This window comes from Ovis canadensis, chromosome 17 (assembly GCF_042477335.2).
Source record: "Ovis canadensis isolate MfBH-ARS-UI-01 breed Bighorn chromosome 17, ARS-UI_OviCan_v2, whole genome shotgun sequence".
In the NCBI taxonomy this organism is placed as follows: Eukaryota; Metazoa; Chordata; class Mammalia; order Artiodactyla; family Bovidae; genus Ovis; species Ovis canadensis.
Genome location: NC_091261.1, coordinates 56,446,536 through 56,469,544, shown reverse-complemented (window position 1 = coordinate 56,469,544; position 23,009 = coordinate 56,446,536). Strand labels below are relative to the sequence as shown.

Below are 23,009 nucleotides of genomic sequence, written 5' to 3'. Positions count from 1 at the left end.
GTGAGAACAGGGAAACTGGAACAAAGGCTGAAGGTATCTTGCCTTAGGGGGAATTCAGTCCTTCCTGTGTCTGGGATCCACACCCGAGGCTTGCATTTCGGAGCACAGGCTTGCTGTCTAATGTGGGAAAGCTGTGCTATGACAAACAGTCATGGTAATGGATGAACCTGGTGATGCCCAAGGTGAGGTGGTGGTGGGCACAGCCCAGAACTGGCGGGAGTGCTGGAGGCCCACGAAGCACAGCTCAGACTTTCTCCAGGGCGCTGGCCCCTGGCTCCCTTGTGGGCTCTTTCAGAGCAGCCTGAGTGTGGGCATCTATCCTGGGTGGGGGCAGGAGCTCTGTGCCTGGACAGGTGCCCCTGGGAGAACTGGACCCCAGGGGCCCCCTCACCTTCCCATCAGCCAGGGAGCCTGGGGAAGGAGCAGTTTCCTAAGACGGGGTCACAGCCCGTGGTCTGCAGGCTGACTTTGGCCGGTAGACCTGATCTGGTTAGCCCTTTTGTCCATGAAAATGAAAGTGTTAGTCGCTCAGTCATGGCCAACTCTTGCGATCCCATGGAATGTAGCCCGCCAGGCTCCTCTGTCAATGGGGTTATCCAAGCAAGAATACTAGAGTGGGTTGCCATTCCCTTCTCCAGGGGATCTTCCCAACTCAGGGATTGAACCCAGGTCTCTTGAATTGCAGGCAGAGTCTTTACTGTCTGAGCCATCAGAGAAGTCCCCCATTTGTCAATATTTCTTTAAAAAAATATTTTATTGAAGTATAGTTGATTTACAATATTGTATTTATTTCTACTATACAGCAAAGTGACTCAGTTATGCATATATACCTATTTGTTTTCATTATGGTTTAATCAGAGAATATTGAATTTATTTCCCTGTGTGATACAGTGGACCTTGTTGTTTATCCATCCTATATATAACTGTTTTATCTGCTAACCCCAAACTCGCAGTCCTTCCCTCCTCCAGCTGCCTTCTCCCTTGGCAACCACAAATCTATTCTCTATGTCTATGAGTCTGTTTCTGTTTCATAGATAAATTCTTTTGTATCATATTTTTGGTTCCTCATATAAGTGATATCTCATGATATTTGTCTTTGTCTGAAAGACCCTGATGCTGGGGAAGATTGAGGGCAGGAGGAGGAGGGGACGGCAGAGGATGAGATGGCTGGATGGCTCAATGGACATGAGTTTGGGTGAACTCTGGGAGTTGGTGATGGACAGGCAGGCCTGGCGTGCTGTGATTCATGGGGTCGCAAAGAGTCGGACAGGACTGAGCAACTGAACTGAGCTGAACTGATTTGTCTTGGCTATTGGAAATAGCACTGTGGTGAACTTAGGGGTGCATGTACCTTTGTGAATTATAGTTTTCTCCAGATACTTGCCCAAGAGTGGGATCGCTGGATTGTATGGTAGCTCTAGTTTTAGTGTTTTGAGGAATCTTCGTACTGTTCTCCATAATGGCTCTACCAATTTACATTCCCAGCAACACTATAGGAGGGTTCCTTTTTCTCCACATCCTCTCCAGCATTTATTTGTAGACTTTTTAATGATGCCCTTTTTGTCATTTGTCGATACTTCAAAATTCAGTTATTATCTAAAATTTTGGATTTCTAGTTTTCTTTTTTTTAAAAAAAAAAAAAAAGGAAAAAAGATCTGACCACAGAGAGCTTCCACTCCTGAGCAAGCAGTCATGGCCCCTGCAGGCAGGGGTCTGCACTGCAGTTCTCCAGAGCCCCCAGCACTCCCTATCGCCTGCCTCACACTAGGGGCCATTCATCGTCATGTTCGCATTGTGCTTTCAGGGAGGCAGCAAAACGCTGCTTATTCTTTTCTAGGGAAGAGAAATGACATCTACTAAGAGGAACTTTAGGAAAAGAAATGAAGATAAAGACGTTTCTTTTTGGAAGAATAGTCTTGCTTGTTTATTATGTATGCAAGCTCGCAGATGGCCTCATGAATTTATATAAGCTGCCTCTCTGAGGGCAATGGTGTTTGCGGTCTCTGACTCAGAGGAGTCCATGTCCTGAAGCAAACTCCAGGTTTTTCTGGGCATTTCTAAATCTAGCCACTGGTGGGAAAGGAAGGGCATGGCTAGGGCACACCACGCCTTCCTGACACTGGAGCTGCAGTGGTGGTGGGTGGGGGCACCTGCTTTCACCAGAGCTCCTCCCCCATCTCTGAGGGCCCATGTCCGCCCTGGCCAATGGTTAGAGGATCGCCTGGGCTGCAGCCACCTGAGGCCGTGCCCCCAGCTCTGGCTGCCAGGGAGGGCACAGGGTGGGTGTGGGGTGGAACCTAATTATAAGGCAGCCTGGGGCTAGTGAACTGCCCCCTCTCTGAGCTGTATTTGTGGTCCTGGTGGGTGTATCAGAGACAGACTGGGCCAGGATTTAGTTGGTGCTAGCAGAGGGCTCAGTTCACCATCAGGAAGTGATGTCTCCAAGTGTGCACATCACTTACTCTGATGAGCACCTACTGTATACAGCTCTATCCCTAAGCAGCGGCCCCATTCTGTCTCTTGGTCAGTTGAATGCTTGGTTCATCCCCCGACACTCTGCATGGCTCTGGGCAAGTGCCTTCTCTGAACCTCAGCTTACCTGCCTGTGACATGAGTGGGGACCCTCTCCTTGTGGAGTTGTAGTAGAAGTCAGATGCATCTCAGCCCTGAGAACTGAACTCTAAGCACCCAGTTGTGAGTACTGAGTTCTGAGCACCCAGCCCAAGTACTGAGCTCCAAGCACTGAGTCATGAGTACTGAGCTCTGAGCACCCCCCCCAGGCACTCAGGCTGACTGAGACTGCAGTGATGTCAGCAGTGGCACCCGCCTGGGATGTGGCCAGTGGAGCCATGTCAGAGAGGAGTAGGCAGGGAACTGGGGTGCCCTGAGCCTGGGGACCCTAGACCTCCCTACATGGCAGTGTCAGAGCACATGTCCCAGCGTCGTCCTTCTCCTTTCATTCTTTGAAAGGACAGCAGGGTCCTGTGCTCTGAGCACAGAGTCCAGACTACTATTTCCCTGTTAATGGGAGTCCTGTAGGAGGAGGGAGCCGAAAAGTCTCTTGTTTTGCCCTTTTCTCTCCCAGGGTGTAAGGCCTCACCCTGTGGGTTTCCACAGAAGGGGGCTGTCCTAAATGCCTTTCTCTTATGGATCCAGAAAGTCTCCCTACATCACGCCTCAGGTCCCTGGTCTGTTATGTAGCCAAAGGGGGAGCTGACAGGCCCCCACTGGGTCCTGGCTCATCCTCTGGGCTCTGACACACCTGCCCTCTGTGCCTGTGTGTCATTTGCTCAGTTGTGTCCGACTCTTTGCAACCCCATGGCTCCTGGGTTCTTGGGATTCTCCGGGCAAAAATACTGGAGTGGGTCGCCATTCCCTTCTCCAGGGCATCTTCCAAACCGGGGGTCGAGCCCAGGTCTCCTGCATTGCAGGCAGATTCTTGACCATCTGGACCACCAGGGAAGCCCGCCTGCTCTCTCCCTTTTGCAGATTCACCAGCCAAGCCCTTCCAGGCTGTGTGTGGACTAGGAACTTCCTCTTCTGACCCTGCACCCTCCATGGAGCCTGAGAGCCTGGGATGGTGCTGAGCTGGGCACTGGGGACTGCGAAGAGTGCCTCCCTCCTCCCTCCTCCCCACCCCTACTCACTCCCATCTCTTCCCCTCCTCCCTCCCCCCTCCCCTGTCCCCCCATCTCTCTCCCTCCCCTCTTCTCTACCCCTCCCATTTCTCTCCCTCCTGCCTCCCTCCAGGGCTCCCAGGGCCCTTTCCTTGAGTCCTCGCCTCGCTGCCTCTCTGGGGTGGGCATATTGGCTGAGCTCTGGGGCTGGGCCACTGCCTGTCACCCATCTCTCCCCCTAGAACCCCAGGCATGCAGGCACTGGGCCAACCTGGGAAAGAGTTGCAGGAGGAGGGATCAGATGTTCGGGGAGCTCAGCTTGTCCATGAACCTGACCCTGCTGTCCTGGGGACAGTGCCTCGCTGTGGGCTCAGCAGCCCCTCCTGGAAAATTTAATTATTCTCCTGTCCTTCAACCAGACCCAGGCTACTACCTTAGAGGAAAAGCAGCCATTGCTTTATTTATCCTAGACTCTTCTGAGAAACCTCTGATCTGGAGCTGCAGGGGGAGCTGACAGTGGGATCCCGAGGGCTCCTGTCTCCGAACCCCCCTCAGGAGGGAGAGCTCACTCCCTTGGGGGAAGGGGTGGTGAGGGTAGCAGCCAGGAGTGAGGATGCAGGGGTGGAGTCAGGGTGGAGCCGGGGGCATCTCCATCTCGAGGTAAAAAGACTGCTTTGCGGCCCACCTGCCAGAGCGAGGGCAACAGGAGGGAGAGACAGAAGGCAGGGCAGAGAGCCCAAGGGTTCTATAGCCATTCAAGGTGGTCAGCTCTGGGCTGGAGGACTGAGCTGGGGACTGAAGTGCGTTCTGACCCAGATCGGGTGCACTCTGCATTTTTTGTCATAAACATGATGGATCACCACGTGGTGGTGGGAAAGGGGATCCTCTTGGAGAAGTTCCCTCCACCCATGTCAGGGGTGAGGGGCCCTACAGGAGCCCGAGGACTCCTTGCAGGACTGAGACAAAGCCAGGGCCAATTTCTCAGGCTATGTTTGCTGTAAAGATGCCATGCTACTTGGGAAAATGCACTAAATAGCACAGAAGACGGACGTGAGCTCGGGGGCCCCATCCCCTCTCATGTCTCCCAGCCCCCTGCCCAGAGCAGGGCCGACTCTGTCACCTCAGAGACAGTCTCCGTGTCACCCTCTGTTCCTTAAACACAGAGCTGTGTGCTGTAGAAACCAGTCTGTGCTTTTGAGAGACGTATCAGCACATCCTGACGACTGCTTCATCTCTGTCTATGTGGACCTGCCTCATTCATTTTCACCACTGGGTCCCCCTCTTCCCCCACCCTCAACCCTGGGATTTCTCTAAGCCTCTGTGGATCCATGTCAGGTGACAACAGTCTTTGGCTGCTGCAAACAATAAATATCTGTGAGCAGACACCCTTTCCGGCACTGCAAGTGCGTCAGTAGGACAAATCACCGCAGTAGACTTGCTGGGTAGAGCAGCCCAAGGTTTGAACTTCTCGTAGGTGCCTGAAGCCACCATTTATGGGGAGGTCTGCTCCGGCCTCGCCTCTGTGCAGCGAGCATCGGGGTGGCTGGTGTGTTGGCTCCGTGTCATCCCATCGTCCACGTGCCTCCCGCAACAGTTGCTCTGTGTATTTTGCAATCTCAGTCTTGAGTTCCCACCCCATCCCCACCCCCACATGTAAAGCCGGAGATCACACAGCTTCCAGTTAGCATCTTGGGAGCTGGCAGCCTCCCAGCCCTGCTGGCAGGCTCAGGGGCAGAGGCACAGACTCCCTGACTCCCACGGCCCAGCTGCCCAGGGCTATATGCAGGAGGGATCCAATCCCCAGGACCCTAGGCATGTCTGGATCCTGGGCCTTTGCTCTCAGACCCACCCCTCTCCCTGCTGGACTCAGCATCCTAGGGCTGACCAGTGCCGACTACTCCTTGGGGCCCTGGCAGGAGATGGGAGGGGTGAGGCCAAGTGCCGTCCTCTCTCTCCTTGAGCCTCAGGCAGCTTTCCTGGCAACAGCCTTGTCTCTGCAGCCTCTGCTGGCAGCTCCTCCAGCCCGTGGCCTTGGCTTCCCCAGGTGACCTTTGACCAGGGCAGGTGGCTTCTGGCTGTGATTTAATTAATACCTGGGTAACACCATCATCCTGTGGCATCTCTGTTCTCCTTTGCAAACATTGCCCTAAATTAAATTACTCATTTTTTTGGAAAAGCTAAAGTAGTTACTGTCTTCCCAGTCACCCTCAGACTGGTACACAGCTGTATGACTGAGTGGAGATGGTTAAGACAGCCCCAGGGGCCTGGTCTGGGTAACAAGGGAGTGAAATGGCTTAGTCCTAGTCCCTGGCTGACTCTTCTGATGAGGTGACTCGCCTGAGGAAGGCAGGTCGATGACACCTTTTTAAAGACATGGACCCAAGTCTTCGTGCATCTGGTAGGGTTTCTCCCCTACCAGTGCACCCCTGTAGCCCACAATAGTACCCTTCAGGCAGCCAAGAAGCTTGGAGCTCTGGTCTCATTTCCATCACTAGAACATAGTGAAAGTCACCTGCAGGCTGGACTGCATGCAGAAGGTGTTGCTAGTGAAACCCACAGATGATTAAGCCCAGGGACTGTTGTCAAACCTCGGCTGCCCAGCAAGCCACATGCTCCTCCTGTCCAGGGCTGAAGGAAGGCACATGGTTTAGCCAGGGTCAGAGGGGACCAGCAGAGGGGCAGGCTCCAGCAGAGCCTGGGTCCCAGCAGAAGGTAGACCAGAAGGCAAGACAGAGCAGGCCTTGCAAAGAGCCAGAGGTGGGGTGATGGAGGCAGGGGAAACTGACGGAATGCAGGGTCCAGGAGCAGTGAGGGGCTGAGAGCATCTGCAGCCGGGCTGACCCAGCGAGTGGGCTGCATGCTCTCAGATTGTCCCCACTTGTCCTTCACTCTGCTTGGCCACAGGTTCCCTTGACAACTGGCTTCCTGCCGAGCCCAGCCAATGAGAGGCAGGCATGAAGTGATACCCGTCTGCTCTCTGCTCAGATGCTCCTATGCCGCCCATGGCCCCTCCGTGGTCCCTGCTCCTGCAGTACCGCCCTCCCTCCGTGACCCCAGCTCAGGGGACAGGCCTGTTGTGTTTCCAGCTCTTCAGTGGTCCTAGCTCTGCTCACATCACCCCCCTCCTGTTGTCCTTCCCACCCTACAAGGGCAGATGTTCTTGCTGTGGCTGTTCTCTGGGGACTGTCCCCATCATCTCCTTTTCTGAGGGTTCCCATACTTTGTCCCCCACTTCCTATGTTCAGTCCCCTCTGCTGAATTCCTGGGAAGGCCTTCCTTTCCTGTGTGGACCCTCCTGAAAGAGTAAGTGAGTAAGGCGGTGAGGCAGATGCTGGCGGGACAAAGCACTGGGGGGCTTGCAGACCCAGGCAGGAACGAGGATTTCATTCTGGGCGCAAGGGTACCCAGGAGGTGGGTGAGCTCAGACCCACATCTGCTGAGTGGAGACTTGGCTGAAGATGGTGTGCAGTTGGGGAGCTGCGAGGCAGTCCAAGAAGTAGAGGAGGTTAAGACAGAGGCTCTGGAAACTGAGGATAAGGAGAGATGTATGCCTAGTGTTAGCAGAGGAGCCAACAGGACTGGGTGGGGATGAGCTTTGAGGGGAGAGAGAGGACCTGGAATGACTCTCACGTCTAGGTACCCCCTCCCGTCCCCGACAATCACCTCCAGTAAGGCCTCTGATTATTTCCATCTAAGCCTGATCAAGCGCAGAACTAGTGACCTTATTTATTCACTCATGTATTTATCAGTATCTGTTTGTGCCTTTGTTCATTATCTGCTTTCCCTACTGCAGGTTAAGCCCAAGGCTTGGCACTCAGTGGGTGCTTAATACATGCTTGCTGCCGATGGGGGTCCAGGCCATCTAGGGTGAGTCCAGTACTGCCTCGCCAGCTGTGCAGTGATGGGCAGTCACATTTCTTCAACATGAGAACCGGGATGCCACTCACAGCCTCCTCTGCTGGTTTGGTGCCTGTATACAGTAGATGCCCAATAAAGGCACTTCTGTTCTCCCCATCTTAACCATCCAGTCTGCTGTGAATGCTTCATGACCCCAGGTGAATCTGATCTTTGGTTCATCTCTTGAACATCTAGAGTTTGCCAGTCCTTGTCAGAGGCTGGGGATCTGAACAGGAGCAAGACAGACAACCCTTGTCTCCATGGACCTCACCACTAGAGTGCACCCTGCTTCCGGTTCAGGAGGTCCTTGCCTGTCCTCTCTGTCTGCTTCCGGTTGCATGTTGGGGCCAGTGTGAATTTCCCTCCTATCCAACTTCACAAGGCACAGGCTGTTGGCAGCTTATGGTGGAGCCATGTTTAACACAGGTTCACTTAACACACTGGCAAACCAGTGGGCTGAACATGCGTTAAAGTTATCAAGCTCTTATATAAAAAGAGAGGGGGAGTAAGCCCTTCAGGCAAGCAGAGTCTCTCAGATTATCCCAACACCAACACACACATTCTGCTCTGTGGATCTGACAGCTGTTTTAAACAAGAAAAATCTGAAGACCCCGACTTCTGCAGGCAGGTTCCTCCTGTGGTCTGCCTCAGTGTTACTCAGACCACTGTGCTGAAGAATGATGTATGAGGTTACCTGCACAGACCATGGCTTGTAGGGGACCTGAGAGGTTTTCAAAGGTCCTTCTAATCACCTCTCATTTTCCCCTCATAGGCTTGCTTTATCATGCAAGTGCCGTTTCAAGTATGACCTTCCAATATATTAATAGCTTGCCTTATGCTCTGTATGAGCATTTTGAGACTGGCTAAGAAGGCAATGGCACCCTACTCCAGTACTCTTGCCTGGAAAATCCCATGGACTGAGGAGCCTGGTGGGCTGCAGTCCATGGGGTCGCTAAGAGTCAGACACAACTGAGCAACTTCACTTTGACTTTTCACTTTCATGCATTGGAGAAGGAAATGGCAACCCGCTCCAGTATTCTTGCCTAGAGAACCCCAGGGATGGGGGAACCTGATGGGCTGCTGTCTATGGGGTCGCACAGAGTCGGACACAACTTGAAGTGACTTAGCAGCAGCAGCAGCAACCAGGATGATAGCTCTGCTCAATGGAGGAGCCTTATCTCATTTTTAAAGTGTTCCCTATTGTGGTTGGCTTAAGGCTGGCTTTGGTGGGGTTGGTAAAAGCTGTGATGAAGAGTTGGTTGATGGTGAGTTTTGATTAATGGTAAGGTTGGTTGATGGGTTGAGTTGGTTGATAATAGAGTTGGCTGATGGTGGGGTAGATTGACAGTGGGGTTGGTTGATGGTGAGATTAGTTGATGATGGGGTTGGTTGCTGGTGAGACTGACAGATGATGTGGGGTTGGTTGATGGTGTAGAATTGGTTGATAATAAAGTTGTTGATGGTGAGGTTGATTGATGGTGAAGTTGGCTGATGGTGGGGTGGGTTGATGGTTGACTTGGTTGATAATAGGGTTGGTTGAGGGCTTCTGTTGTAACTCAGATGGTAAAAATAAATTACTGCAATGCAGGAGACCCAGGTTCGATCCCTGGGTCAGGAAGATCCCCTGGAGAAGGGAATGGCTACCCACTCCATGATTATTGCCTGGAGAATTCCATGGACAGAAGAGCCTGGTTACAAAGAATTCTTTGCATCGGGTTGCAAATAATCAGACTGAGCAACTAACACTTCCTGTTTTTCCACAGGTTGGTTGACAGTGGAGCTGCAGGGCATATGGTAGAGTACGGGGCAGCTGTGGGTATGAGGCTAGGGCTGGACTCTCATTTATCAGAAGCACTAGGCAGAGCCTGTGTGCAGAAAGCAGGTAAAGATTTCAGTGAGTGTGGCTGGCCAGGTAGAGCCCTCACATCTGGAAGCTTTTATGCTGTGCAGTGAACCTCACATGAGCCCACAGGAAGCTCACCAGGGCTCTGTGAATGGAGGAGGTAAAGTTTCATTATTTTTCTAAGAGGTGTACACACAATGATGTACATTAAATACATATTTTATGGTGGATCAGTGGGGGAGTCGGGAATAGACTCGAGGGCTCTTTCTGCTCTGAAACCTTCAGCAAATGAACCCTCATTCTCAGTAGTACCTGCTGTTCTCAGAGCTGTGGGTGATCAGGCAGCGGAAGTTTCAGGAACGTGATCTCTGTCCTCAAAGAGCCTCCCATCTCTCTGGGGAGAGAGAAGACTTCCCCCTGTGAAATGTGACTGGTGTCAGAGAGTGGGATGCTTGCACTATGGGGATGTGAGATGTTTGGGCAGTAGAGCAATGAACAGGGAGGGGGACGACCTGAGACCTCAGGGTGCAGAGGACTCCATGCACAGAACTTGTGCTCCGGGGCCAGACTAGGGAGGGGACTTCCGAGTGGCAGTGGGGTGAGCGTGTCACCAAAGCCAGCGTACCTTGTTGATACAGACATGCTGGTATATTTCATTTGCTGGCATTTCCACTGGTCATTTAAGTTAATTTCAATTTAGTGAGCGCTGCTGAGGTTGACCTCAGTTTCCAAGAACAGTTGATGGCCTGCTGATGTCTATAAACTCTGGTAACCAACACTTCACACTTTCTCTAGGCAAGGATCATTGTAACGATGGCAAGACACTTCTATTATCTTATGAGACAGCAAGGAAAGATGACATATTCAGTATAATGTTAGTGTTTCCTCTTTGGGTTTTCATTTCCCTTTCTCAAAAGCTCACTTGAAGTGAGCTTCTAAAGACGTACTCTCTTCCCCTCCCCCAAAGAGTTTGAGAAATGCCAAGTTTAACACAGTTCTCTCTTGCTATATATATATAGATATATGTGTGTGTGTGTGTGTGTGTGTGTGTGTGTATTCACCTGTAGGATTTCTCAGAAGCCTTAGATTGCTTATATTCACCAAAACATCTTTAAAAGCAGATAGAGAGTGCAACTTTTCTGAAACTTATCTAAAACCAGAAACGTCATTTCACAGAAGACCAGTGACAACATCTCACAGGAATTAGAGTGTTGAGTGATACCGTGTGGGAGCGTGGCTCCAGGAATATATTTCCGTTCGCCTTCCTAGGGGATCTGATGACTTGGAGCACCGTGTGTTCCATCTGCAGATGGGGAAGTTTAGGATTCAAGATCTTGTGATGTTACTGAGAAGGAAGGCTGCTGGAGTGGCCCCACCCGCCTAGGAAGCTTGCCGTGCTGCAAAGATAGGAGTTGCTCACAAGGGCCCTGCCTTGACGTCTAGGGCTGCTGGGTCCAGGCTTCAGCCTCCCCCGCCTCCCTTCAGCCAGAGATCGGAAATGTTTCCTGACCCCTGGGGATGAGCTGAGTGACTCAAATCTGAAGGAAGTAGACCCCATTGAGTGATGAGTCCTCAGGCACAGACCTGCTGGCTCCCAAATTGTTCCTTGCGACCCACTTACGTTTCCTGGTGGGGCCTCCTGTGCCTGTAGCATTTCCCGCATCCTGGCCAACAGCCATTTTACAGATCTCAGTGTTTCCTCCTTCTGTTCCTGGTTAGGTCCCAGGTGGCTCAGTGGTAAAGAACCTGCCTGCCAATGCAGGAGATGCAGGTTCATTCCCTGGGTTGGGAAGATCCCCTGGAGGCGGGTATGGCAACCCAGCCCAGTATTCTTGCCTGGAGAATCCCCATGGACAGAGGAGCCTGGCGGGCTACAGTCCATGGGGTCACAAAGAGTCAGATGTGACTGAAGTGACTTAGCATGCATGCTCAGGTCCCAATGAACAGGGAAGAAGGTAGTTTAGCTGGAGGTCAAGGTTCTGGGTGTCCTGGACAAGTCTGGAGGGTCCTTGATGTCCAGGGCTGGACACAGATGCAGAACGAACTCCAGGCTGGGTCTTTGACGCTGGTGGAGGAGCCATGAGCCCCAGCAGGAAGTGTACTGCAGCGACCTCTGCCGGAAGCTGGTCTTCCGGTTGTGTGGCTCAGGGAGCACGGAGTTTCTTGGATCCCAGGTTCAAATGTGTGTGTCCTTGAGATCCTAGCTCCTGGAGTCTTGGATTGGTCTCTTAAGTGAGCCGTGGTTTCTGTCACCATCCTTTGTGACTTTGCATCCACTTAACCCACTGAGTTTGTTTATGCTGTATTTGACATCAGGGATAATAGCAAACTCTTACGTTGCTCTGAGCATCTTACATGTTTAAATTCATTCCTAGGTCATTGACTGAGGACAAGGGCATGTTGCGACTTGAACCAGGGCCTATGGGTCAGGCTCTTAAGCAAACACTGCATCTCCTGGGCAGCTGTGGATGTCACATTCTCGACAGGGAGGCACAAAGCAGGCAGGCTGCATGGGGATGGGTGGGGGAGGGGTAGGCAGTAGGCTCACAGAGACTGGTAGGTGGAGGAATCTGAGTGACTGGTGGAGCCTTTTGGAGCGTCTGAAATGTACAGAACCAAGAGCCAACATCAAAGGCCTCGCCCTCTTGATGGCAACAGCAGGATATCTGGCAGAGGCAGGGACTGTCAGTCACCACCAATTCAAAACGGCCCGATGACTACCTGGTGCCAGCTGTGCATTAGCCCGGAACCCTTTCCAACCTGAACTCTACCCCCTCTCCTCAGTCCGGCTCGGGCGGCACTAACCACTGGGCCAGTTCCCCTGTAGGACCTGGACCAGATGGCTGACCACCTCCGCTCTGCTTCCCGCACAGCTCACACGCGGACACCAGGTGGCGCTCTCGTCCATCAGCTACATCGGCTGCTCACTGTCCGTGCTCTGCCTGGCAGTCACGCTGGTCACCTTCGCCGTGCTCTCGTGAGTCATCTTCTGCTCTCCCCCGGGGCCCAGGAGGTTGGGCAGCTTCGTGCGAATGTCAGTGCCACCCCTGCCCACCTCGATTTCCCTTCTGGCACTTGTACTGGGCTGGGGGTGGGGGTGGGGCAGCAAATGCTGGCCTCCCTTTAGATTCTGCACACGGTGTGTGACAGGTGGATGGTTGTTCCTCAAATACATTTTGTTTTGAGATCTGGGGTGTGGGGGGCCTGTGGGGTGCTGGAAAAGACGGAGGAGAGAGGAGGGGCTGTCGAATTGGAGGGCACCTGGCTTGAGCTAAGCCGGAAAGTTCTGAAAAGGTCCCCAGCCCACAGGACTTTCTGGCCTTTGACCAGGTGAGTGCCAGAACAGAGAACCCCGCCCCCTCGCCACCCAAAATGTTATTATAGCAGCCAGATCCTTGTGGGGCTGGGCTGCTGGAAGCCCCAGGGGTAAGATCCCTGGAGGGCCCCTTCACATCAGTCTGGTCAGAGCTTGAGGATACCCCCAACCCCCTGCCACGGAGTGGATACTGGCAGCTAAGTCTGCCCATGGCTCTTTCAGGACTGGGACAGAAAAACAAGATCAGAGCTGAGAGTCTGGGCAGTCAGCTGGGAAGATGGGTTTGCACACTCCCCTCAGAGCTGTTGGACCTCTAAGGAGAGCGTGTTACTCACACCTGGATGGGCCTCAGTCTCAAGGGGTGCTCAGGTGCTCATGGGGTTCCTCCTGGAAGTTGGCACCTCTCCTCACCTGCCCTGTTCCCTGAGGACACTAGTCACCTGGGTGACTCTCTGTCTAGGGGAGTCCCTGGTTTGGTTGGTCCGGGGGCTGCAGCCACAATGGCAGGGGAGGCTATTAGCTTCCCTGGGCCCCTGCTGCAGCCCACCAGGGACCTGGGCACTCTGAGGGGCGGAGCGGGGGTACCCACTATACACAGGAGCTTCTGGCAGGATCTGAGCCAGGTGAGAGGAGATGGAGGCGGGTTTGGAGGGGCCTCAGTGTTACGCTCAGAATGTTCCTGCTTTGATTCCCTTGTTTCTCAGCTATTTACTCAGCAAGTCCAAACCCATCACTCCCGCCCCCTACTCCAACCCACCCAGGCCTATAGTCACCTCTGAAGATGCAGTTGCACCCAAGACAGTAAAAGCATGCCTGATTGGGGGCGGGGGTGGGGAGGCAGATGACAAGTGAGGATGCGAAGGCCTGAACACACATCTCCACAGCTGTCTGAGCCCTGAGGGCAGTTCAGAGAGGAAGCGGGGCTCCCTCAGGTTCAGGAAGTTCTCTCTTAGGGGAGACCCAGGGAGGGACCTTACTGCAGAGTAATAGCTGTTGCAAAGACCCCAAGGATAGAGTGGGCTGGGGATCTTGGAGAACCAGAAAAAGGGGTCTATGACCAGAGGAAGGAAAGAGCTGAGTTGGAGTGATGGGCAAGGGCCAGGTCCTGCAGGGCCTGTGGAATGAGCTGGGTCATTTCCAGGAGTAATAGCGAGGCACTGAGGGTTCATAACTGGAAGTGGCGGCACCCAGGCAGGCTTATCAAGGCCTCTTTGGTGGTCCTTGGAGGAGCAGTAGGGGGCAGCCACAGCTGATCCAGTGCCTCTCTGCCCCCAGCTCAGTCAGCACCATCCGGAACCAGCGTTACCACATCCACGCCAACCTGTCCTGCGCTGTCCTGGTGGCCCAGGTTCTGCTGCTCATCAGCTTCCGCTTCGAGCCAGGCACAGTGAGTGGGTCCCCTGGGTCCTAATGTGTCCACAGTGGGCCTCCCTCCCATCCCCTCCTCCCACCACCAGGGGGGCATCAGCAGGGGTGGCACCTGCTGGTTTCAACTCTGAATTCAGACCACTAGACAGCCAGGCTGTGGTTCCTCTGGGAGAGACAGGGAAGATGACCGGCATGAACTGGCCGCCCTGCTCACATCTGTCTTGGTAGTGAAGACAGGAATGGCCCTGACTGCATGCTGGGCGCTGTGCTGAGGGCTTACGTAGATTCACTCAGGTAATCCTCGTATCAAGCCCAGGAAGTGATGCCACAGAGGCAGGACTGAGGCACAGAGGGTTACAGTGACTCGCCCAAGTAAGTGCTGACCAAAGTCTGACCTCGTGCAGTCTTGCTGCAGACACTGCTCTCCATTTCTGCTCTGACCGCACACAGCCACACCCCTCCTCTGCCTACCCAGGGCAGGTGCTCTCCACAAATGGACTGTGAAGACCTAGACCTACATTTCTGTACCCTTTGAATCAGGCAGGGAATTCTCTGGGGAGCTAGGAAGTCTTAGATCTCACAGTAAGTCAAATGCTGAGGCCAGAATGACCCAGGCATGGGTGATGTGGGTTATAAGCCTGGTTCATGAGAAGGAGAAGCAGAGATGGGCTTGCTCTACGCTAGGACAGAAGGAGACCTGAGCGGTATGAATCAGTGGTCCTGGGATACAATCACATTTGGCTAAAGGAAGATGAACTCTTTATCCCCCTAAGTGAGGGTCAGCAGAGCCTCTTATCCTTATGCCCAGGAGGGTCCTCAGCCCACCTGCCTGTCCTGGGGCTGCTGCCTAAGGAGAGATCCACTCTCCTCTGCTCGCAAGTTTAGGGGTTCAACCAAGCATCTAAGAAGTTCTTGGCTGTGCTGTGGACAGATGAACCTGCACCAGCCTCATTCTCTCCTACAGGATGCTTTTCAAACTCCACTGTGGATCATCACATGGGATTTTCTTAAAATGTAGATTCAGGTTCAGCAGGATCTGGCATCCCTGTTTCCATCCAGCATCTGGGTGATGCTGATGCTGCTGGCCCAAGCCACACTGAGAGGAGTGAGCTCCCACGGTGTGATGGGAGCAGGAGGGGGAGTGGCCCAGGCATCCACTGTCCAGATGATGATCCCAGGGACCCGGGAGTATTCTCCTTCTCAGAGCCTATGTGTCTGAAATCCCAGGCAGGGCTCCAGTGGGTGGATCTGCTTGAGTGATCCACCCATTGGATGACTTCTGTGACAGATAGGAAAGGTGACTGTGGTGGCTGGTCTCATCAGAGCCTCTATGTGTGTGTATAAGGGATGAAGGTGCTCCCCAGATGAAAGGGGAAGCTGGTCCTAAAAGACACAGAGCCGTGAATACTGGGACCACAAAAATAATAGATATGTCCCATATTTATGTCTAACTTTGACAGAGCCTGGTGACAAAAACACAGCCTTTTAGCGGCTTGTTCCTTTTTCTTCCCCTAAGAATTAACTGTCCAGGGGGCCTTGGGAGGACAGGACATAGAGCCCCCACAGAGATGGTTGTTCTTGGTTTTCATCTTTGTTTTCCTCCCTGACTCCTGGTTCCCTGGCGCTTTGATCTGAGCTTAGGGTTGGGTGGCTGTGGACTTACAGAGAGCATAGGGGCTGGGGCGGGGTGGCAGGGCAGGGGAGCGGTGTGTGAAATTTCTGATCGAGGTCCCAGGGAGAATCTGAGGCCACGTGGCTGAGCCTGAAGCTGTGGCCCGTGACACTAGGAGCAAGAGGGACCAGATGCCCCGTGATGCTCTGAACAGAGGAGAGGAGCACAGCTCCCAGTCGGAGAGAAGGCAGGTGGGCCTCCTGGATATCAGTGCCCCGAACACCGAGAAAAGCAGACATTACAGATAGTTTGAGCATCTCTGTTTATTACACACCATTGAGGGTAAACTCCAGAGAAGCAGCTGTGTCGCTCAGGCTGTTCAGCTCCAGATAGGTAACCAACACCTTGAAGTAGAGAAGTAAAACAGATACGTCACATGCTGATTTCTCTCTTCCCCTCAATTCCATTCCCCTCATACACTCTGCTCTGCAGCACCTCCCGGCTGCAGAGCCAAGGTTACTTCATAAGCTCCAGGCTAGGGTCCTTAAGTCTGGAGCTATGAGGGAAACCCGCTTGCTGATGGCTCCGCCCACTCCGGAGCTCAGGCCATCTACCTGGCCAGTCACATGCCTGCCCCTGAACCAATCCTGTGGCAGGGATGGGGATATTTTTGCTGATTGGCCGGGCCAATTCCCTGCCCTCTCATGAACCAATCACTGTGCCTAGGCAGGGTTCTGATTGGCTACTGCTTGAGTCATGTGCTCCACTCAAATCACTCCCCCCGGGAAAAGCAAAACATGACTCTCCAGAAAGAAACGAAGCCACATGACCATAAGGCACCCCCAGAAAATCTGTGGAGGGAGGTTGAGACAACGGCAAACATGCACTGCTCACACCCTGAGAGAGCTTATTTTCTTTGATCCTAGGCCCCGTGCCAGGTGCTGGCCATGCTCCTGCACTACTTCTTCCTGAGCGCCTTTGCGTGGATGCTGGTAGAAGGGTTGCATCTGTACAGCATGGTGATCAAGGTCTTCGGATCAGAAGATAGCAAGCACCGCTACTACTATGGGATAGGATGGGGTAGGTGGGGATGGGGTTGGGAGGTGGGGATGGGATGGGGCCGGGGGCAGAGGTGGGTTGTGATTTCATCTTCATGTGAAACAACTTGAAGAGGCCAGGTACTCTTAGTCTTGAACTTCCCCACAACTCTTTTTCAAAAAAGTCAGTTCCCATGGGGAGTGCTTTGGAGTGTTCTATTCTAATGGTTGGCTTCCCTTCTGTCTACAAAAGATCTCAGAGGCATGCTCCTGAGCCAGTGCGGGAACAGTGGCCTGCTTCTCTTGGATCGACACCCAGCTTTAGTGTGGGGTGCTGGGTGGGGGAGGTAGCCTCTAATACCACAGTATATGGGTGCCCTGGGGGGAGGGCAGTCGGGTCCCTGTGTTCCCAGCCGGTCACACGGCGGGTGGACTCTGTAGACTGTGGGTTGTGGTTGGCGGCGGAAAGGAATTCCGATCTCTTGGTTGCTCTTGCTTGGAATAGTTTCTGCACCGTTGCGCTAGGGAGAATGAGATATGCAGGCAGTCTGCCCCAGGGAGATATTGTGGCTTTGGATTGGGCCCCGGGGGAGGGCGTCTGTCTTGTTAGCCATGCCTGCCTGGAGTGGAGCAGATTGTAGCCCAGGTGTCCTAGTCTCTCTGTTTTCCTCTCTGTTTTTAGTAGGTTTTCTTGAATAAATTCTTAATTTGCAGCAAGCCCTTAGGAAAATTTACAGAGACTTTATATGCTTATGTTTTTTTTAAAAGCTAACTTTCATCAGTTATGATGGTCCTTTATCCGAGGAGTTACCTCCCCATCGACGTGACTCCTTTGTGAACTTCCTCCTTGCCCATCTTGAGCTGGAGCAGCAGAGCACAGGAGACCCTGCTTCCTGCCAGAGTAATGGACACCTGGTATTCTTGCATTTGCTATAAAGCATTAGTCCATCATCAGGGACCTGCTACTTCTTTCTAGTTTTCTTGCAATAGGTTTAATTTTCACAGTCCTCGTGGTGCAGGGAGCAAACATTTTATTTTGTGCTTTGAGCTGGCTAATGGAATGGGGAGAGAGGAGACTCGCGGGCCCCACTCAAGCATAACTGTCTCCTTCCATCCTGCAGTGACTCCCTGAAAGAGGCGGGTTGCTCCTGCCTGACTTCTTCATTTAGTAAGCATTTAGTAAGCTTACTAAATGCTGCATTTAGTAAGCATTTACAGGATGATGTGTGATCAACCACCTGTGATGACTAGTTTCTTTATGGAAATGGCCATACAGTTTAGATTTGTGTGTACGTGTGCATGCACACACGTGCACGTGCACACACACACCCCTTAGCCACAGCAAGGACGGTTGAAATGAATTAAGTGTGGACTTTGTCTCTGCAGTGACAGGAGCCATCTACGCTGGTTCAGGGTAGAGGTGGGGTCACAATCCAATCCAGCCATGAAGGATGGCTTCTTTAGCCTGCAATGTATTAGAGGAAAAACAATGAAATATTTGCCAATATATAACAATGGAGAAGGTTTACATAAAATTATGGGGTTCTTTTGAAAAATGAGGAGATCTGGAAACCCTGAGTTTCCATTCCTGCTTGAAGCAATGGCTGTGACTGTGTGGTTTCTGATCCCAGTATCTTCCCTGTGGGTGTTCTTAGGCCTGCACACCCTCCATCAGAGACTCCCTGCAAACAGAGGGCTGGGATGGGTTCCAGCAGGCCTGCCACCTCTGTCTCCAGTCTGCGTCCCCTTAACTGATTTCATCAGGGCTCAGAACTGCATCCTTCCTTCACATTGGTTAGACTTAGCTCTGGGCCTGAGTACAGACAGTCTGCAGGTGGCTGGACTCTCTCGACCTGCAGTTATTAACTAGGAGGAAGCTGCAGGCTGAGCCAAGGCCCTGGGAGGTCACACTATAGGAAGGATCCCCCAGAGAGAGGACACTTCCCTAGAGATTTTCAGCCTGCTCTTTCAGCGACCTTCAAACGGTATCATTTTTTGAAACTCAAGGATTGTGGTTTTAGCTGACTTGGAATTGGGGGTGTCCCATGAACAACCTACGCAAGGTTTTTCTATATGTCAGGCGCTATGCTTGAACTTGTAAGGTGGGTGAAATGTAATCTCTGTCCTCAAGGAGTCCACCTGGGAACTGGGAGATGAGGTGAGTGATAAACAGTTGAGTGTTGTTTACGTGTCGGTGCAGCAGATGTGAATCTCTGACCACAAATTCCGAAGTGGTCAGAGAAATGATCGTAAACTCAGAAGCGAAAGAAATGCAGCTTGCTTCATTTTTCTCTGTTATGACTTCATTTCTTTTGTGAGCGTCCACTCATCTAGGCTTCCCTGGTGATTCAGATGGTAAAGAATCTGCCTGCAATGCAAGAGATCCCAGGTTCGATCCCTGGGTTGGGAAGACCACCTGGAGGAGGGCATGGCAACCCACTCCAGTATTCTTGCCTGGAGAATCCCATGGACAGAGGAGCCTGGTGGGCTATAGGCCATAGGGTGGCAAAGAGTCGGACATGGCTGAGCGACTAACACTTTCACTCTCACTCACCTAGGGTTGGAAACTTCATCGTAGTTCATTTTGGACCCTGCCTTTCTCTGAAATTGTGCTGGTGTCCCAGGGAAGTGACATAGTACCAAGCTCTTGGGAGGTGTATCAGTCAGGACAGGCTGGGTCATGCTGCCATAACATTGGTGGAAAACAGCAATGTTTGTCTCCTGTGTACACTGTGTGTCCTCAGTGGGCTGGTGGGCACAGAGGGGCTCTGCTCAGGGCAGTCCCTCAGCAGCTCAGGGTGATGGGGAAGTTGCTGCCTTGAGCCATAGCTGGGTGCTGTAAGAGAGAAGATGGTCCGGGTGGATATCACCCTGGAAATTAAACACTTAATTGATAGAGGCATGTGTCCCTTCTGTTCGCAACTCACTGCCTAGGAGTTGATCATCCAAAAGCCTTGGATATGAAAGTGCAGACCTCCTACGTGTCCAGAGCAAGGCATCCAGCCGTAGACCACTTGTCTCCTGGCGTTGTTATCTCTCTGCCCCTTTCTGCTGAGACATCCCTGCCCCTCTGTTGGATTTCATATTATCCATCCTCTCCATGTGTTGCTCCATGTGTCCAGGTTAATATTTCATAGCAATGCTCCTTATGGTCACTCCTTACATCACCCCTCCCCACTTCCCTGGGTCTTAGGAGGCAACAGCCAGTGTGGTTCCTCTGAAAGGTCACCACATTCCAAAAAGAACACTGCTTTCTTTAAAATATTTATTTATTTACTTAGTTTTGGCTGTTCTGGGTCTTTTCTGCTGTGTGGGCTTTTCTCTAGTTGCAGAGAGTGGGGACTACTCTCTAGTTCCGATGCATGGGCTTCTCATTGCTGCAGCGTCTCCTGTTTCAGAGCACGGGCTCCAGGGCATATAGGCTCAGCAGTCGTGCCTCCCAAGCTCCAGAGCACAGGCTCAGTAGTTGTGGTGGACGGGCTTAGTTGTGCCACGGCATGTGGGCTCTTCCCGGACCAGGGATTGAACCCATGTCTCCTGCATTGGCATGTGGGTTCTCTACCACTGAGCCACCAGGGAAGCCTACAGAGAGCACTTCTTGAGCTCCATATGGTCAGCATCCTTGGACAGGGCCAGAGGGACTTCAAGTTGTTTGCGGAAGCAGGTCACGTGTCTGCATGGGTTGTTGAGGTGTGAATTTCAGATGACAGCAACAGTGGAAAAGACATCTGAGTTTGTTAGTAATAGTGGAGGTTACTGTACAGATATAGGCTTTGTACATCAGTGCCTCCTGGATCACATCCACACCTCAGCTCGTGTGGTCCTCACAGTAGCCTGATGTCACCTCCATTTACAGAGTGAGAACCTGGCGACCCAGAGAGGTTCAGCTGAGCCCTTGAGGCTCTGCAGCTGGTCCAGGGTGGCCCTGGGGCTAGAGCCACGTGTCATTTGGCTCCAAAGCCCAGGCTCTTCCTACTGGCTGATGTCTGCATCCTGCTCCCACGCTCCTCCTCCTGCTGCCTGTGAATTTTCCTTCTTAACACGCTCACCCGATCCCCGTGGCTCCTGCGGCATGTTTCAGAGAAAGCAGAGAGTGGAGTTTGCCCTCTTCTCAGACCCTTCTGGTCACCTTTCCGTGGCCTGTCCTCTGCAGGACACAGAGGATGGTGCAGGGGAAGCTGTGACCAAGGCCTGTCAGTGTAGCTTTGGGGATCGTGGGAGAAACACATCACACTGCAGTGGTGAAGGCAGAAAAAGAAGCTTCGACTCTTCCATTTAACTCTGGGCAGTAAAGAGATGACAGCCTCTGACTTGGGCCCCCGCCACAGCCAGGATCAGCGGAGAGAGGTGCAGCGGCTCCAAGTGAAGCCTCAGCCACTGCGTTTGAAAATCCATCCTCTCTGGCACCTCCAGTTCTTCGTGCACCTTTCAGAACCCACCCGAACGGGGCCCTGGGGACCCTGCAGGGCCCCGTGTGCACCTGCCGGGCTGTCCTGGGGGCCCAGGGCTCCGGCAGCACCCACTTCTCCGGCAGCCCGAGGCTTGGGCTTCCCCAAGTGAGACAGGCAGTGGGGGCCCCCTGTGACATCTGAGGAAACTGAGGCCCTCAGTGAGTGGGCAGCAGGGTGGGCCCTGCTTGTCTCCTGTGACTCTGGGTCCATCGAGGCAGGAGGCCTGCAGCCAGCGGATCCAACACCTGGAAAGGCTCTGGCTCCTATGAGGCCGTGCATGCGGGTAGGGAACCCAGTGTGGTAGCGGGTCAGCGGTAAGAGGCACACCTCCTCCTGGCCCCAGCACCTCTCCGCAGAGGCTGCTCTTCTGTGAGAGCCTGGTGATTGTCTTGGGCAGACATCCTGTGATGCAGACTATTTTGACATCAAGACAAAGTGTTTCAGAGATGGGATGATTTTCCAGAAACTCCTTTTCAAGATAATTTAAAATTGATCCTCAGAAGGGCAGGCGTGCTCTCTGCTGACCGAGCCACCAGACATCCCAGGAGGGCTGTGGTGCCCTTGAGGTGCCCAGGCCTGGAGTGAGTGGGGGTGGGCGAGGGAGAGGAGCAGGCTTCCCTCTGGGTCCTGGAGCAGGTCTCCCATGGGCGGGACAGACTCAGCTCAGGGGCAGGAGACAGAGAGCCACTTGTATTCCCCCGACCCTTTTCCCGTCAGAATCTGCCAAGTGCAGTTTCCTGGTCAGGAATGCATTCTTCTGGAGGGGAGGGTCAGTGGGTGGAAGGGACCCCTTGCTGTCTCCGCACCCCCTCACCGTCCCTTCCTTGCAAGGGAGCAGAGGGAGACCCTGTGTTCAGAGCACTGATCAGTTAAGAGGCCTGGAGGATGCACGGCTGCTTTCTGAGCAGCCAGAAGCGATTGTTTTCAGATATAAAATAGATTCATAACGGATCTGCCCTAAAATGCACCCGTGTGTTATCTCTTTGTTTAGACTCGAAGTCCTTGGAGCCTAGAGGCTGTTCTGTGCCCTCAGCACTCAGCACAGATTTTTGTATCCATCAGGTATGAAATGAATAAATGCATCAAAAGAGACTGGCGCTAATATGGTTCTCTGCTCTCATTTTCTGCAGGTTTTCCTCTTCTGATCTGTATCATTTCAATAGTCTTTGCCATGGACAGTTATGGAACAAGTAAGAAGTAAGTAAAACGGTGATTCCTGTGTTGGCAGGACTTCCGTGGGGAGGGTTCCCATGGCCCCGGCTCATTGTCCTCCTGTGTTCTTCTGGGGGAAGGGTCTGTCCAAGGCTGGCATCTTCCAGCCCTGACAGTTTAAAAAAAAAGTGTTTGGGGCTTTCTCCCACCTTGAAACTAGCAACGAGGGATTCTTAGTGCCTCCAGGACTGGGTGGCTGGTACAGGTTTCTAATGGGAACTTTCCATCCATGCAGTTTTCCTAGACATGCTGTCTGGTCACCTGTGGACCAGACAAGTGCCTAGTTCATAAGAAGTCTCATTCAGTTACAGCCGAGTGAACATAAGACTGTGCGTGTGTAGACCAGTGTGCGCCAGCAGTGGGCCCCAAGGTTCTCCTCGTGGGGGGTGGCAGCAGATGGGACCCTGTGTGTTCTAGACCTCATGCCGCCATTTTGAAACTGCAGCTGGTGGGTCCAGAGTTGAATCAAGAAGAGGCTGGGTTGGTGCTGTGCAGCCAGGCCAGCTGTTCAGGTTCTAGAAAGTTGATTTCCTTTCCTCCCAAAGAGAAAAAGGCTTTAGCTCAACCATCTTTAGGAGGCTGCCCCCTCAAGCCACTGAGAGAAAACACCATGGAGAGAGTTTAAGAAGAGAGAGGAAGTAAAACTTGGTCATAGC

General features: G+C 52.8%; 1 protein-coding gene across 2 annotated transcripts in view; it reads left to right on the top strand.

The window, feature by feature from the left end:
• ADGRD1 (adhesion G protein-coupled receptor D1) overlaps nt 1-23,009 on the top strand; it is a 176,790-nt gene that overhangs the window by 130,640 nt on the left and 23,141 nt on the right. For both annotated transcript variants that reach the window (XM_069558653.1, XM_069558652.1), the window contains 4 exons: nt 12,231-12,334; nt 13,949-14,060; nt 16,580-16,733; nt 22,272-22,338. In XM_069558653.1, coding sequence (XP_069414754.1) covers nt 12,231-12,334; nt 13,949-14,060; nt 16,580-16,733; nt 22,272-22,338 — 437 coding nt within the window. The remainder of the gene's footprint in view (nt 1-12,230; nt 12,335-13,948; nt 14,061-16,579; nt 16,734-22,271; nt 22,339-23,009) is intronic.